General features: G+C 35.1%; 2 protein-coding genes across 7 annotated transcripts; one reads left to right on the top strand and one right to left on the bottom strand.

Moving 5' to 3' along the window:
• Positions 1 to 1346: 1346 nt before the first annotated feature.
• On the top strand, positions 1347 to 5376 carry LOC104907782 (cytochrome b5 domain-containing protein RLF). Of its 6 annotated transcripts, XR_007271570.2 has the most exons (8): positions 1349 to 1587; positions 1893 to 1943; positions 2033 to 2399; positions 2887 to 3021; positions 3729 to 3779; positions 4240 to 4363; positions 4698 to 4790; positions 4921 to 5376. XR_007271570.2 is itself a non-coding variant. In XM_019252470.3 (7 exons), exons 2-6 carry the CDS (start codon positions 1905 to 1907, stop codon positions 4323 to 4325), a joined length of 678 nt encoding a protein of 225 aa, XP_019108015.2. In that variant the 5' UTR covers positions 1349 to 1587; positions 1893 to 1904; the 3' UTR covers positions 4326 to 4363; positions 4698 to 5376. The 6 variants fall into 6 exon arrangements, 5 of the variants coding, with proteins under 5 accessions (XP_048495309.1, XP_019108015.2, XP_048495308.1 ...); XM_019252470.3 differs by having other exon boundaries at positions 4698 to 5376; XM_048639351.2 differs by having other exon boundaries at positions 4682 to 5376.
• Positions 5094 to 8179, bottom strand: LOC104907775 (hypothetical protein). The gene is made up of 3 exons (XM_010696766.4): positions 8049 to 8179; positions 6266 to 6757; positions 5094 to 5850 (listed from the first exon to the last, which is right to left on the bottom strand). The coding sequence occupies exons 1-3, from the start codon at positions 8140 to 8142 to the stop codon at positions 5339 to 5341; spliced, it is 1098 nt and encodes a 365-aa protein (XP_010695068.2). The 5' UTR covers positions 8143 to 8179; the 3' UTR covers positions 5094 to 5338.
• Between the last annotated feature and the right edge of the window lie 5366 nt (positions 8180 to 13545).

The following is a 13545-nucleotide window of genomic DNA, read 5'->3' as shown; positions in this document are numbered from 1 at the left end:
AATCTAATAGCAAAACAAAGGGAAAAACATTTAGTAGTACATAAAAGGAAAACTATAATCGCGGAAAGCTTTCGCAAGCTCATGAGCGGTAGCTACTTCATGACGAGAAACCTTTAAGATTTTGCACCATTAAAAAGAGACTGCTAGATGTTGGATATGTCGAATGGTATGGTTGACAGTCATATCTTGTACTGTAGGCAAAACCCAAAAGTCTGACCAGATCAAGACATGAGCAAATGAAGTTGTTTTGGCCCAAAGAAGAGCAAGCAAACAAGCCTTAGCTTCAACCTGGAGAGACGAAGAAGCTCTAGAACCTTGACATTAGGTCATGGTATCATTGCAGGGCAAAAAAATTGCGACCCAAACAGCTACAACCAAGCGCAACCGCTTACTCCAAGCTCTATCTACTTTGAGAATCACTTCAAGCGGAGCCAGTGAAAGATGACTAAAATGAGCATACATGAACCCAGGAGGAGGACCTGTTTGGAGGTGAGTATTTTAAGGCATGTGTTCCTCCCGACTAAAAATAGCATGATGCTTCTAGCCTTCCTCTATATTGTGTTTGAGAGCCTCCAGTGTTGCACGAGACTGATGGAACACCTGATCATTCCTGGTTCTCCAAATATCCCAAAGGACTCCAACAAACACTGGCAAGTGAGGACCACTAAGACCCTCCTTGTTTTTATAATAAAAGAGCTGATGAGCATTTTATTTAAGATTCACTAAAAATCATCATACTTAGTTTACATTGTATCTATTCTTTTAGACTGAGGGCATGTTCGGCGCAAGCTTTTGAGGTAGCTTTTAATGTTTTGACCTAGACAAAACTAATTAAGAAAAATAGGAGTATTTGGTTAAGTAGTGATATGAGTAGTTTTTAGTGGTAGAAATAGTATTTTGATAGTGTTTGTCAAAAGCTATGATTTGTGGTTTTTTTAATAGTGTCTAGTGGTCTATGAATTTTATATTAAGGTTTTATTTGAGTTTTTGACTAGTTATTTGTAAACAGTTACTTTGACAACTTGTTTTTACCGAACATCAACGGGTTATACCGCTACTTTGACATCTAACAACTAAAAGCTACACATCAACCACTAACAGCTACCATCACAGCTAACAACTATTCTTACCGCTAAAGCTACCACCACAACCATAGTTGTCGAACACGCCATGAATTAATAAAAATTCAGTTTAATGAAGACAAATTTAGTTTAGTTCAATTCAGTTCAAGAATATCTGATTCACTATTCTCCTCTATTCTCCTCTCGCAATTTTCATTCATTTCAATTAAGACAAATTCAATTCAATTCACTCAAAACAACATAATTAAATTCAAACTTCAAAGAACTACCTCAAAAGTTGTCGACGAACCTACCTAACAATGAAACCCCGACAAAATTGAAAAGAGAAAAATAAATTGAAGAAGAGAGATGGATAAAGAAATGAAGGAAAGAAGATCAAGTTTCTAACTCTCTTGTTTTCTTTAGATTAATCTATTCAACCAGTCATCTTCTTCCAATTCGAGGATCAGATACGTAGACTCAGAGAAAAAGATTGCGGAGAAATTAAGCTTCATCGACGAGATCGGTAACTTGACCTTTTAAAATTCTGAATAATTGTTTGGAATTAATTCTAATTTAACTTATTAGATTGAAATTTTATTATCTTCCGCATATCCAAGCAAGAATTTTACATTTATAAGCTAAAATAAATAAATAAATTCAGATTTTAGGGTTTAATTGAACACACTGAAGATTTAACCTTTAACCTTAAATTTAATCGTAAAGAGATTAGATAATAACCAGAATTTACTTAATTGTTGGAATTACAACAAAAATTGTGTTAATTGCTGAATGGAGAAAGCTTTTTGATTGTATATATTGAATTGACAGTTTATTGCTTGAATGGAGAGCGAGAAAGATGATGATTTCACATTTTGCCAGGTAATTTGGAATTACAAGTTACAAAAACAGAATATGAGATTTAATGAAGTAGTAGTGGTTAAATTTGCAAATTTTGTTTCTGAATTCAGGTCAGTGCACCCATTAATCAGAATGGTTTTGATGAACAAACTGTGGTTCCGGGCATAAGCAACATTAGTATCAATGAGAAATCTTCGAGTAGTAATAGTGGTGAACAAATCGATTTATGGAACAATCGAAATCCTCGTATTTCTACCATAGTGGAGGATAAAGTTGGATCATTGTCTTTTAATGTCATTAGCACAGCTCCAGAGCAGTCTAGTAATGCACCACAACAAGCTGGGAATTCGTTTAAGGATCCAGCAAAAGTGAAACCTGTGGCCAAGAAGCCGGTTGCTCGGGCCAAGGTTCCTTTTGAGAAGGGCTATAGTCAAATGGATTGGATAAAGCTTACTCGTACGCATCCTGATCTTGCAGGTCCGTCGTCTATATTCTTGCTTGTAAGGTTTATGGGTTTTTGTAGTTTTTGCTGAGAGTGCAATTTTGTGCTGTCTTTTATTTTTATTGTATGTGTTAGGTTTTCTTCTCTCTTCAATTTTGTTGTACCTAAATGAAGTGCTATGGGTAGCTTGAATACAGACACCAGACACCACCCCCTCCGAACGCCTTTTTCTGGATCAAATGTTTGAAAGCAACTGCAAGTTTAGCATCAGATATGCAGATGTGTGTTTGTAGATTCAGAATGTGAAAATGACATAGTAGTGGCCTATGAAAATGTTGGATGAAATGAGATGATACGAGTTATTTTTTTACCAACCACTCCCCTCCCCTCTGTACCCCTTCCTGGCTTAAGTTGATACGCTATGAAATTTTGTAAGGTCAAGTTTATTGATTAAATGTCACCTCTTCTGCATGTAAGGTGATCATGAATAATCGCTAACTGCTTTTTGAACTGGTGAAATAGGATTGAATGGTCAGTCAAATAAGAGGCTTATATCTATGAGTGAAGTTAAACAACATCAAACAGAAGGCACCATGTGGACGGTTCTGAATGGACGTGTATATAACATTGCTCCGTATATGAAATTCCACCCTGGAGGTATGCATGATATTTTTGTTATTGGCATTATATTTTAGCGTCTTTATTTCTGTGGGCACTTTTATCCATCCGATTATCATCCAGATTCTATCCATCCAATTATTATCCAGAATTATGTACTTATGCAGCTTAGATAGTGTTGAGGCATGTAAATTTTCATCCCCCCCCCCCCCCCTTCAAACCTTACCAAGTAACCCCCTCCCCCCAAAGAAAAAGAGAAACGTGCTATAGCATGTCATCAACCCATTTAATTTATTTTCCATGTAGAAATGTTGGCTGACATCAATGAGGATAATCCGCTAATGTTCTAGCTCTAGGTATCAAGGTCAAATATTTGCTTTCAAGTATCACTGGAGTATCTAGACACTGATAGGTGGTTCGTATCTGATATATTTGGCCATGATCCTCATCTCATACTTCCTCTAATTCTTTTCTAGTTGCAACAATTATACCTTTTGTGTTTGCACTATTCTTAGACTCTTCTTTGACCTTCTATCAAGATATGAACTTTTTATTTTTTTTATTTATAGATGATTAAAGATGTTAAAATGGTCAAAATTATGCATTGGCAAATAGTCAGACGGTTGGAATTAGAAAAGAAGTTCAATCTTCTAACCATGCAAGATCCTGCTTAATTACCATTCTCTCATACATCAATGGATGAAACTACTTGTTTCTCACCTTCCTGTGCTGATGGTTTTGTTCAGGTGATGATATGCTAATGAAAGCTGTCGGAAAAGACTGCACATCGTTATTCAGTATCCTTTTGGCATTTCACTCAGAGATTTCCTTATCAAAGTGAATTTTGAGAAAAGATATATAATTTGCTTGCGAATTCTTTTCGCTTTACCCTGGGAACTGGATGTAATTCAGAGTAAAGATGCATTTACCGAATCCATTTCAAACTACTATACAAATACCAATACTTTTTATCTATGTTGACCTGCAAAACATTACTGCTTCTCTAGTCAGGATCAGGAGCAAGAGCGAGAAAGTTATATGCTCTCCGAATCAGGAAGTTGGACCTCTTGTTCCGTCAGTGTAGGTTTATTTGTTGTGTAATTATTGCTGGGTGTTTTTTTTTCTGTTATAATGTAGGGCACGTACACATGTAGATTGTTGCGATAGATATGTTTGAAGTGCTATTCGTGCCTAATGTGGTGCTTTCATTTTTTGTTTTGACTGAGGCTTGAGCTGTATCCCTTGACCTGTCTTTAGATAAATACCATGCTTGGGTCAATGCAGATTTCTTACTTGATAAGTGTTTGGTGGGTATTTTGGATGTGAGCAGTGGAGGAAAGTAATTGTGCGGTCAAGTTACAAGCAAGCATTGATTCAAGAGGTATATCAACTTATGCTGATTGTGTTCGTCTTCATGATACATGAGCTGACAAGTATAATTGTATTTTCAGTTGAGCCCAATATTATTGGAACTGAAGATGAGCCTATCTGTTGTATACTGCATCTCACAATAATGTACTACATTGAATTCTACATACATACATTCAATACTGCATTGAATATTACAACTCCACAAGAGTTCAAAAAAACAATCTTACAAATTTTATTGTGTCAGTTACAATGGTTTCTACTGTTCTTCAAGGTGACTTATGAAATATAAGTTGCAATCAGCCAAATTAGGATGACTGAGGGACAATAGTTTCTACTGTGGGTAGGTAATGGACAATGGTATCTCCTAGCTGCTGGGGCTTCAACTTTCAAGGAGCAACTCTATCTGATGCTTAAGCAAGGAGAATTCGACATACATGGTTCATATCTTTGACTCAGGAACCAGATTATCTGTATTAATATTTGTTGCTTCAGAATTAGAAGGAAATTTTCCTGCCATATCTACCTTATAAACTTAGGAAACACATGCTCATTTTGCACTCCCAACAGCTTTCATGATAGGTTGTGTACGCAAAGAGAATAGTACTTCCTCCGTTTCAGGATAGAGATAGGGAGAGATGGAAAGATGCTCATGTGATGAGGAGAGAAATATAGAGACTATATGCCAAGAAAGGTATGTTAGCAACTATTTTCAAAACATCTGAATTGAGATAGTGTAGCAATTAGACAAAAACAGAGGAAGTATATTATTGCCTTCGCTACTACAAACTCAGGTGATGCTCACTGCGGCAGAGCAATAAAAGTTGTCTATTGGTAGACCACTGTCTTGCTTAAATTACAATCGACAATGCACCAAAACTCTTGCCTACAACTAGAATAAAACCATCACATAAGGCATAGTATTCAACTACTTCAGAAGTTGTACATGAGTGGCAGCAGTGGGTAACAATACCATGATCTAATAAGTTCAGAAAACCCTGACTTCGTCGAGAACTGGGCCACAAAGTATTCCAAAACCATCAGCTTTGCTGTGATAGTAGGAGCTGAAAAAAGTAATCCTAGTCCTGTCTGAAATTGCCTTGAATTTCATACTAACTGTTTGAAATTTACCCAGCCCCTGGGACAAGAAGGGAGCTTTAAGGGTATCCCTCCCTGCAAATGCTTCCACCAACATTGATCCTTTGCATGAGTTCTTAGCATCTCCTATCGTAAAGGTGAGGTTGTACACCTTGTTGGGAACTGTACGGATAACCTGTGCAATGGCACTTTCCCTCCCTGCTACAAGCTCGATGGCTGAACGGCCAAATGGGACATTGAAGTGCCTTTTGTCGATGTACTTGACTGCCTTGAGGGATTCGATAACCCATCCAGGCAGTGGGGAGTTTATGTCTTCTTGTTTGGGAGGGAGGAGGATACCATTTGATGTATTGAGGATCCTGTAAGGGCCCTCCTCAAAACCACCATTTCTTATCAGGTTCCCTATAAGCACATGACAAAGAGAAACGAATTAATGAGGATGGAAAGTTAAATATTTGAGGATTTGTAATTTGCACTACTAGTAAGGCTAATAAGTTAAGATGTAGGGGGAAAAAAGGTTATGTTCAGGGCTTATATGTTAAGTTTAGGGAATAGAAGTTGAGCTGCGTGCCAATAAGGGGGTACCAAGTTCAATGCACAACTGCAATGATATCTGATGAGTTTCGAATAGTTCTTTTTAGCACTACTAAGTTCAAATAAGTGGGAATCAGGTGCGAAGAGAGTGCAACCTGAGTGTAGAACTGAGTATTGGGGTGTAGGTAAAAGCTGAAGATGACATACAAGTACAACCTAAATTGTTAAATTTGCAACAATTAAACAGATAAAGAACAAGAAACATCAAATTTAGTTGTTTTACCTTTTGCAGGGTAAACAGGCATAAGCTCCTTGAGAGCAACGGCATCGATTAGCGGACCACAAGCAGGATCCTCTTGCACCCCAGGGTTATGGAAAGTGATCTTAGCAACCTTAGAAGTGGCCTTAAATCCAAAAGCATGAGTATCACCTCCATCAGTACTGTAAAGTGTCTGAATGGGCAAGTCACCGTGAAATGGAGGGATACTGACCCTTAAGACCTCATCTTGAGCACAAGTCCTTGAGGCCCCAAAGGTTAGTGCATAGAATGAGCCTGGTTTCACCGGCACCGACTGTGAGACTGACGCTTCGTTCCCGAGTCTAACAGCGTGTTGCCCATGGGCAACAGCGAAGTACATTCCTCCCGGCTGGGGACCGCCGCGGATGTACTCAACCAGTCCATTGATTTCCCACTTAGGTAAGGAGAATTTGCCTATGATTTTGGTGTTCTTCATTTGCTTTGGGGGATCTTCAAAGTTTCCATTTGGAATCAGTCCTGAAAACATATTAATTGGACTTAGTGATTAGATGTATAACTGAGAAACAAACAAGCCAAAATCCCCCTCAAACATGACAACAAATGTCTTGCAGCTCAAATGAAATAAGCTTGTGGCACAAAATATTGCCCAAACCCAGATCACCATCCAGAATAAACTAATAAACATACAACACAATATGATTTTCTGACTCCAAACATAATGACAGCAGCTCAGAATTTTATTACCTAAATTTTAATAGGATTATGAAAATTTTCAAGTTTTTGAAATACAGAGAACCCCAATAATTTACTAGGGCTGCCAAATTTTATAAAATCATTTTTTTAAGTATATTCTATTACAGAAGTTGTAAACTGAAACCTAAAATATCACCATATACCTTCTACAATTCAATATGCAGCACTTTTTTTGTTAAATATACAATTTAAAAAACGTTTGTAACAATTTTGAACTCAGAATTTTCACAGTTTAAGGAGTTATTGGGGCCTGGGGGAAAGTAAAGGACTGGTAGTATATTGACAATAAATCCTGAAAAAGGTCAAGTATATTTAAGATACTAAAAATAAGAATGCAATAAAACTGCTTTTCTAAAAATAATTACCATCATATAATATGTGAGAAAACTCTAAATTAAATATTACTTCTTTTCAGAAATAACCTATAACCTACTCCCTCCGTCTCAATTTAGTTACTACATTTGCTTTTTCCCAGTTTACGAAATACAACCTCAAACACCAATATCTTGAGTTACTGAAAAAATTATAAAAATTATATATTCGGAAAATACAAATAGGAACGAATCAAACAAGATCCAACATAATTATGTTTTTTCTTATATATATAGAGTAAGATAGTCAATATTATGACATGAATAGTGCTTACGGTCAAAATGTAGTAATTAAATTAGAATGAGGAGTAGTAGATTTCTTTTATTACTTTAGGTTGTAAAACGTAGAACACATAGGAGGCAAAAACCCTAAAAACTCAAAATATCCCAATAAAACAATATTGACCCCAACAAAAAGAATATAAAGGTCTTTTTCTAAGGAAGGTCCACCAAAGATCTCATTTTTTTGAGCTAGAATATACGTATGTTATTCTTATCCCAAAAAATAACACCCAAAATAGTGAAATAAGCTCCATTATCCTTACATAAAATTTGCTAAATTTCCCAGAAAATTCAGATTAGTGCATGAAATTTCAGGTTAAAAGAGCATAGCATTATTTAGACTTAGTATGTTTATTGTTTACTATTGTTAAGTATATAAAAGAAAAGTGCAAGTATTTTACCTCCCCTGTGAATGTGACTATGAGAAACTCCCAGAGCAGAACAAATTGTGAGTAAAATGGCTAGAGAGAGGATGAGTGATATGGGCACTGCCATGTTTGTTTTGAGGAGAGAGAAAAAGTGAGATTGAGAGATTTGAGGAAGAAGGGACCATTTTTATAAAGGTCAGTCACAGTAACAGAGGAAAAGAGATTGGGCTGAGCTGAGCTGAGCAAAGAATACAATTGATGTATTTGTCTTTTTGTCGGTTAAATTTCAAACCCACCTCTTTCTCCTTAATTTATGGTGATTTATGGCTTGTATGACCATATTGGCTATTGCTATGAAATGTGAAAGTATTTTTCCTAAATCCGTCGTGTTCAATCAAGCAACATTTACCATTTTTTAAGAAATATTTAGATGGAAAAGTTGTTTCTTTGTTATGATCAACCAAACGATACCTTGAATTTGATTATTGAATTATTGAAAGTTGGAATTCCGTTCTACGTTTAGGGATTTAAGGATTTGGATGTGATGATTAAGTAACACTAATGAGTAACTTCAAATTTACAAGATATAAAGTGTGTTAATTCTTTTTATGACGATGCATGTATCTTAATCTTTATCCAAAACCTGTTTTATCTATCACATAGCCCCACTTCTCCATAGCCCATGAGGTTTCACTTACGAGGCACGAGTAATTCTTGACCAAACGAGAGTAAGATTAACAGATTCACGACCATTATAACCGATCTTGTGCTTCATTACAAGATACAATGTATATTTTTGTATTTTGGTATTCAGTCATTGTAGCAATAGTATTGAATCATCGTAGCAATACTTGAATCATTATCATATACTTATTCTGGTGTATAGCATAAATGGTGTTCTTATAAAACCCTTAATTATACTAGAAATCAATGAAAATGCATACTCTAAGCTTGAGAGTGAAAAATTAATCTTACACAAAACAAATTTGTTTTAGTAGAAAATTGACAATTACATCACATCCAACCAAAATATCTAGGCATTTTTCAACTGTGTTCATCCCCTCTGTGTAAGATACTTATTTCTAAACTTTTATGTGTCCCCTCTTCTTTTGGTTTTATTGATGAAATAAACTCATAGCATAATTTTTGATCTTGGGGTGGCAACAACTTCACAGACACACCGAATATATAGTTTTGGTGGTCAAAATTATACAAATTGCTTGCGTAATTGAAGCACATGCATATGAAGTATGGTATTGCATTTGCACAAGGAAAAACCATAGATAAAATTTGGTTTTGCATTTGCACAAGAAACCGTAGATAAAATTTCAAAATTGTGGTCTAACTGCCGTAATTGGCTCTTAGCTAGTGGCGAAAGTCCAAACAAACTAGTTTTGCCAATATCTAATTATCTATGTGTTCTGTGCGCTTATTTTGTCCTTTATTTCCTCCTAACATGGGTTTTACACAATACGACTCTCTGTGTTTGTCACATCCTCAAGGTTCTAATCTGGATTCATGTGAGCATTGCCCGAATCTTTGTTCTGAATTATGCGACTCGGACGTACACTACTGTCAGAGTTTGTTGTGTATTTACATATTGGCCATATCATTATTATCACCTATTCGCTATTCCTACACCCTTCTTTTTTTTCGACTTATTTTAAAAAAAAATGATAAATACAATCCTAAAGGCTGTACTTAAGAATCTTAAATAAGAATATTAATTTAAGAGAACGTATTGTGTCGGACTCGTCCGACCATAATCTTGGTCGGACGACTTTCAGGTGGTTTCAATTTTTTTCAGGTAGTCTCCTTTTTTTTCAGGTGGTTCCAATTTTTTTTCAGGTAGTCTTCATTTTGTTTTCAGTTAGTCTTCTTTGTTTTTCAGTGGTTTTTGTGCTTCAGTTAGACTTACTTGGGTTTCAGTTGGTCTTTATTCTTTTTCAGGTAGTCTACATTTTTCTTCAGGTAGTCTTCATTTTGTTTCAGTTAGTCCATTATTTCTTTCAGTTGGCCCATTAATTCTTCAGTTGGTCCAACTGAAAGAAAAGAAAGTCCAACTGAAAGAAAAGAAAGTCTAACTGAAAGAAAAGAAAGTCCAACTGAAAGAAAAGAAAGTCCAACTGAAACAAAATAAAGTCCAACTGAAACAAAACAAAGTCCAACTGAAATTGGAAAATAGGAAAAGAATGAAGACTGAACATCATTTTCTCTCCTCCCTCACCTCTGCTTCGCTGCAATTTCTTTCACAAAATTTTTATCACCTTCAAAAGTCAGACCACTCCCTATTTGATTTGGAGTTCATCTCTTTCTCTTAAAATTTCCTTCTTTTTTGTTGTATTATCCATCGTCTTCTTCATCAATGTCTTCATGAGGTCTTTTTGATTTTATGAGGTCTTCATGAGGTCTTTTTGTTGGAGTCAAATGTCTTCTTCCATCACCTCACAACCATCTGTCACCATTGTTGGAGTTTCTGAAATTCAGTGACTGAGATTGTCACTGAATCAAAGAACTTAGCAATAGTCAACTTTCCAAAACCTAGATTGAAACAGATGATGAGGAGAGAGAAAGATGCGCCGAGTGGAGTTTCTGAAATTCAAATCTGAAAGTGGCTTTCTTCAATATGAGAGAAGTAGGGGTACTCGCTCTGCGTAACAAAGCAAATTAAAATTGTACAGTACTGGGCAGCCCGTCTGACAATATGTATTGGTCAGACGGTCTGACCCAATACTTTCACTTAATTTAATTGATTGATGCGTGATTATGACATAAATTCACAACTTAATACCATTTTAAAAAATGTATTTAATACTTCTATACAACTCTAAGGTTGTATGTATCATTATTCTATTTTAAATTCAATTCGATTAATTTCAATTCAGTTTAGTTCAATTAGTCCCTCACACAACTTTCATTCATTTCAGTTCCAGCCCAGTTTAGTCCAAATGAGCAGGGCTCTAATTTCCTATCCTATAAGTAATCTTCCTACTACTACTTTTTAAAATTAAAACCAATGCATTGATTTCAAGTTATACGACATTTATAACATAAATTGAAATTAAAATATAAATATTAAATTGGATCAAATGAGATTTTGTTATGCCAAAAATCATGATCGTTGATCAGATCTAACATTTCTGCAACCCTTTTACATCATTGTTTGATACAATTCCTTTTACCATAGGGATCTATTGGTTTGTAGTATTTTCACATAGAACTTGATTTGATCCAACTAATTATAGACGAATAATTGACATCTTTCAAGAAATCGCACAAATGCTCATCACAAATTAATTGTAAACGAACGCAAAATGCCAAACCAAAGTCTCTAAACTTTCACAACGAGAGAAATAAATCAAATATGATGCACGGGTAAATTAACTTAGTATGAGTAAAACAACTCTTCATTAGAGAGATATTGCAGGTTTATTTTAAATAGAAATTTGAAAATAGATAATAATAAAAAGGCTTGTCATCACCCCCCTCTTCCCCAAATGGTGATGAGGGGTGGAATCTTCTAGATCAAAAAGGAAAACTAGGATTTTTAGAAAGATCAAAGAAAGGGGTCGTTAGAAGTGATATCTTATCAGATTGAGTATTCACGAGTAATGGAATATAAATACTACACAAGGCTTAACATGGAAACTCAATAATCCAAAAGAAAGATCGTGAACATGCACAAACACTTTAAATGTTGTGTACGAAATGGTAACTTACAATAGTTTCATGATTTCTCAACCTAACCTAATCATCATGAACCTTGGATCTTCCTTTTTATTAGATAACAACCCCTAAATGTGTGTCTCAACCTATATGAAGTATAGCCTAAACACTCATATATATTTTTCTTGATTTTTTATCATAGTTATTCCCATATATATATATATATATATATATATATATATATATATATATATATATATATATATAATAATATATATATATATATATATATATATATATATATAGAAGTGAGTTCATATGAGAATGCATACTTATATGAGAAATGAGAATGAATTTTACACGCTATAACTCTTATGAATAAGTGATGTAACTCTAATGAAAAAGTGATGTAACTCAAAAAAAAAAAGATATTTGAAAAAAAAAATTCAAAAAAAAAAAAATTTTTTTTTGAATTAAATTTTTTTTAGAGGGATATAACTTTAATGAATAAGTGTTGTAACTCTAAACCAATCGTGTGGTTGAGATTCATTCTCATTTCTCATATAAGAAGCATTCTCATGTGATCTTGCCCTAATAATATATATAATATATATATATAATAATATATATATATTATATATATATAATATCAACTCGAAGTAGCATAAGTGTAAGAATAATTTCTCAATTTTTTTAGTTGCACCATTTGACATTTGGACACGATTTGTCAACATTTCACAACGTGTCTCTCACCGTTATATAAGAAAAAATCAAGTTAGATAAACATCTTGCTAAATCCATCTCAATGCGAGGATTTCAAACACCAATTTCAATAATTTTGCTTATACAACATTAAGATCTTTATATCAAAAAAAAAATTCAAGAAAAAATAAATGGTGCAACTAAAAAAACACATAAAGTGCAACTTATTCCTCAAGCTAATGGTGATTTTAATTCAGCTTGAAATAATCTTAACAATTGGGGGGCATTAGTAGGCTGGAGAGGGAGAGAGAATCTAAAAGAAGAATTTGTGACGCAAGCGCAACAATTAGAGGGACAAACAAAGTCATTGTCGGAAACTTGACTAATTTGGGCGAAATTTTAAGAAAAAGTATTAGGAAAAAAAAAAGTACCTAAAGGTACTATTTGATAAATTAAAATATAAAACGTAGTTGTTAAAAAATTATATGCTATAAAAGGTACTATTTCATAATTTTTTCAAAAATAAATGGTGCAACTAAAAAAAGAGGAAGTGTAACTTCCTCCTCAAGCTAATTGTTAATTGTAGTTCAACCTAAAATAATTTTACGATTTTTTCACCAGGTTTCCCTGCGGTACTTCAAAATTCACGGGGTACCCCTGCCTTTTCAGAAATGCATCAGGTACCCTTACTTTAGGGGTAAAAAGCACGAAATTCCCTTAATTTATAACGGTGTTAAGTTTTCATTTGTCATTAACCCTAATTAACCCTCTATAACCATAATTAACCCTAATCAAGTCTTCTAATTCAAACCTAATCCCAAAATCCTAACCCTAACCCGAAATGTGTTGAATTTGCTTGCTCTGTTTGTTCCGTCACCGTTAGTGTCGAAGGAGATAGAGTGAGATTCTTCTGTCACCATTGTTGAATGCATGGGGGGCATCGGTGGAGTGCATAAAGGGATGTTGGAGTTGCGGAAATTGACGGGGTGGGGGATGGGTGGGCAAATCGACGAGGGGTGGGGGAGGGGGGGGAAAATCAACGAAGGTGGGAGAGTGGTGCGGAAAGCGACGGGGGTGGGGGGAAGGGTGGGTGGCTGCGGTGGTGGGGGGAGGGGGAGGGGGAGGGGGAGGGGAATTCGACAAAAATGGTGGGGGATGGAAT

Source organism: Beta vulgaris, chromosome 2 (assembly GCF_026745355.1).
Source record: "Beta vulgaris subsp. vulgaris cultivar EL10 chromosome 2, EL10.2, whole genome shotgun sequence".
In the NCBI taxonomy this organism is placed as follows: Eukaryota; Viridiplantae; Streptophyta; class Magnoliopsida; order Caryophyllales; family Amaranthaceae; genus Beta; species Beta vulgaris.
The sequence above is the reverse complement of the archived record's forward strand: the minus strand, read 5'-3'. Positions and strand labels throughout refer to the sequence as shown.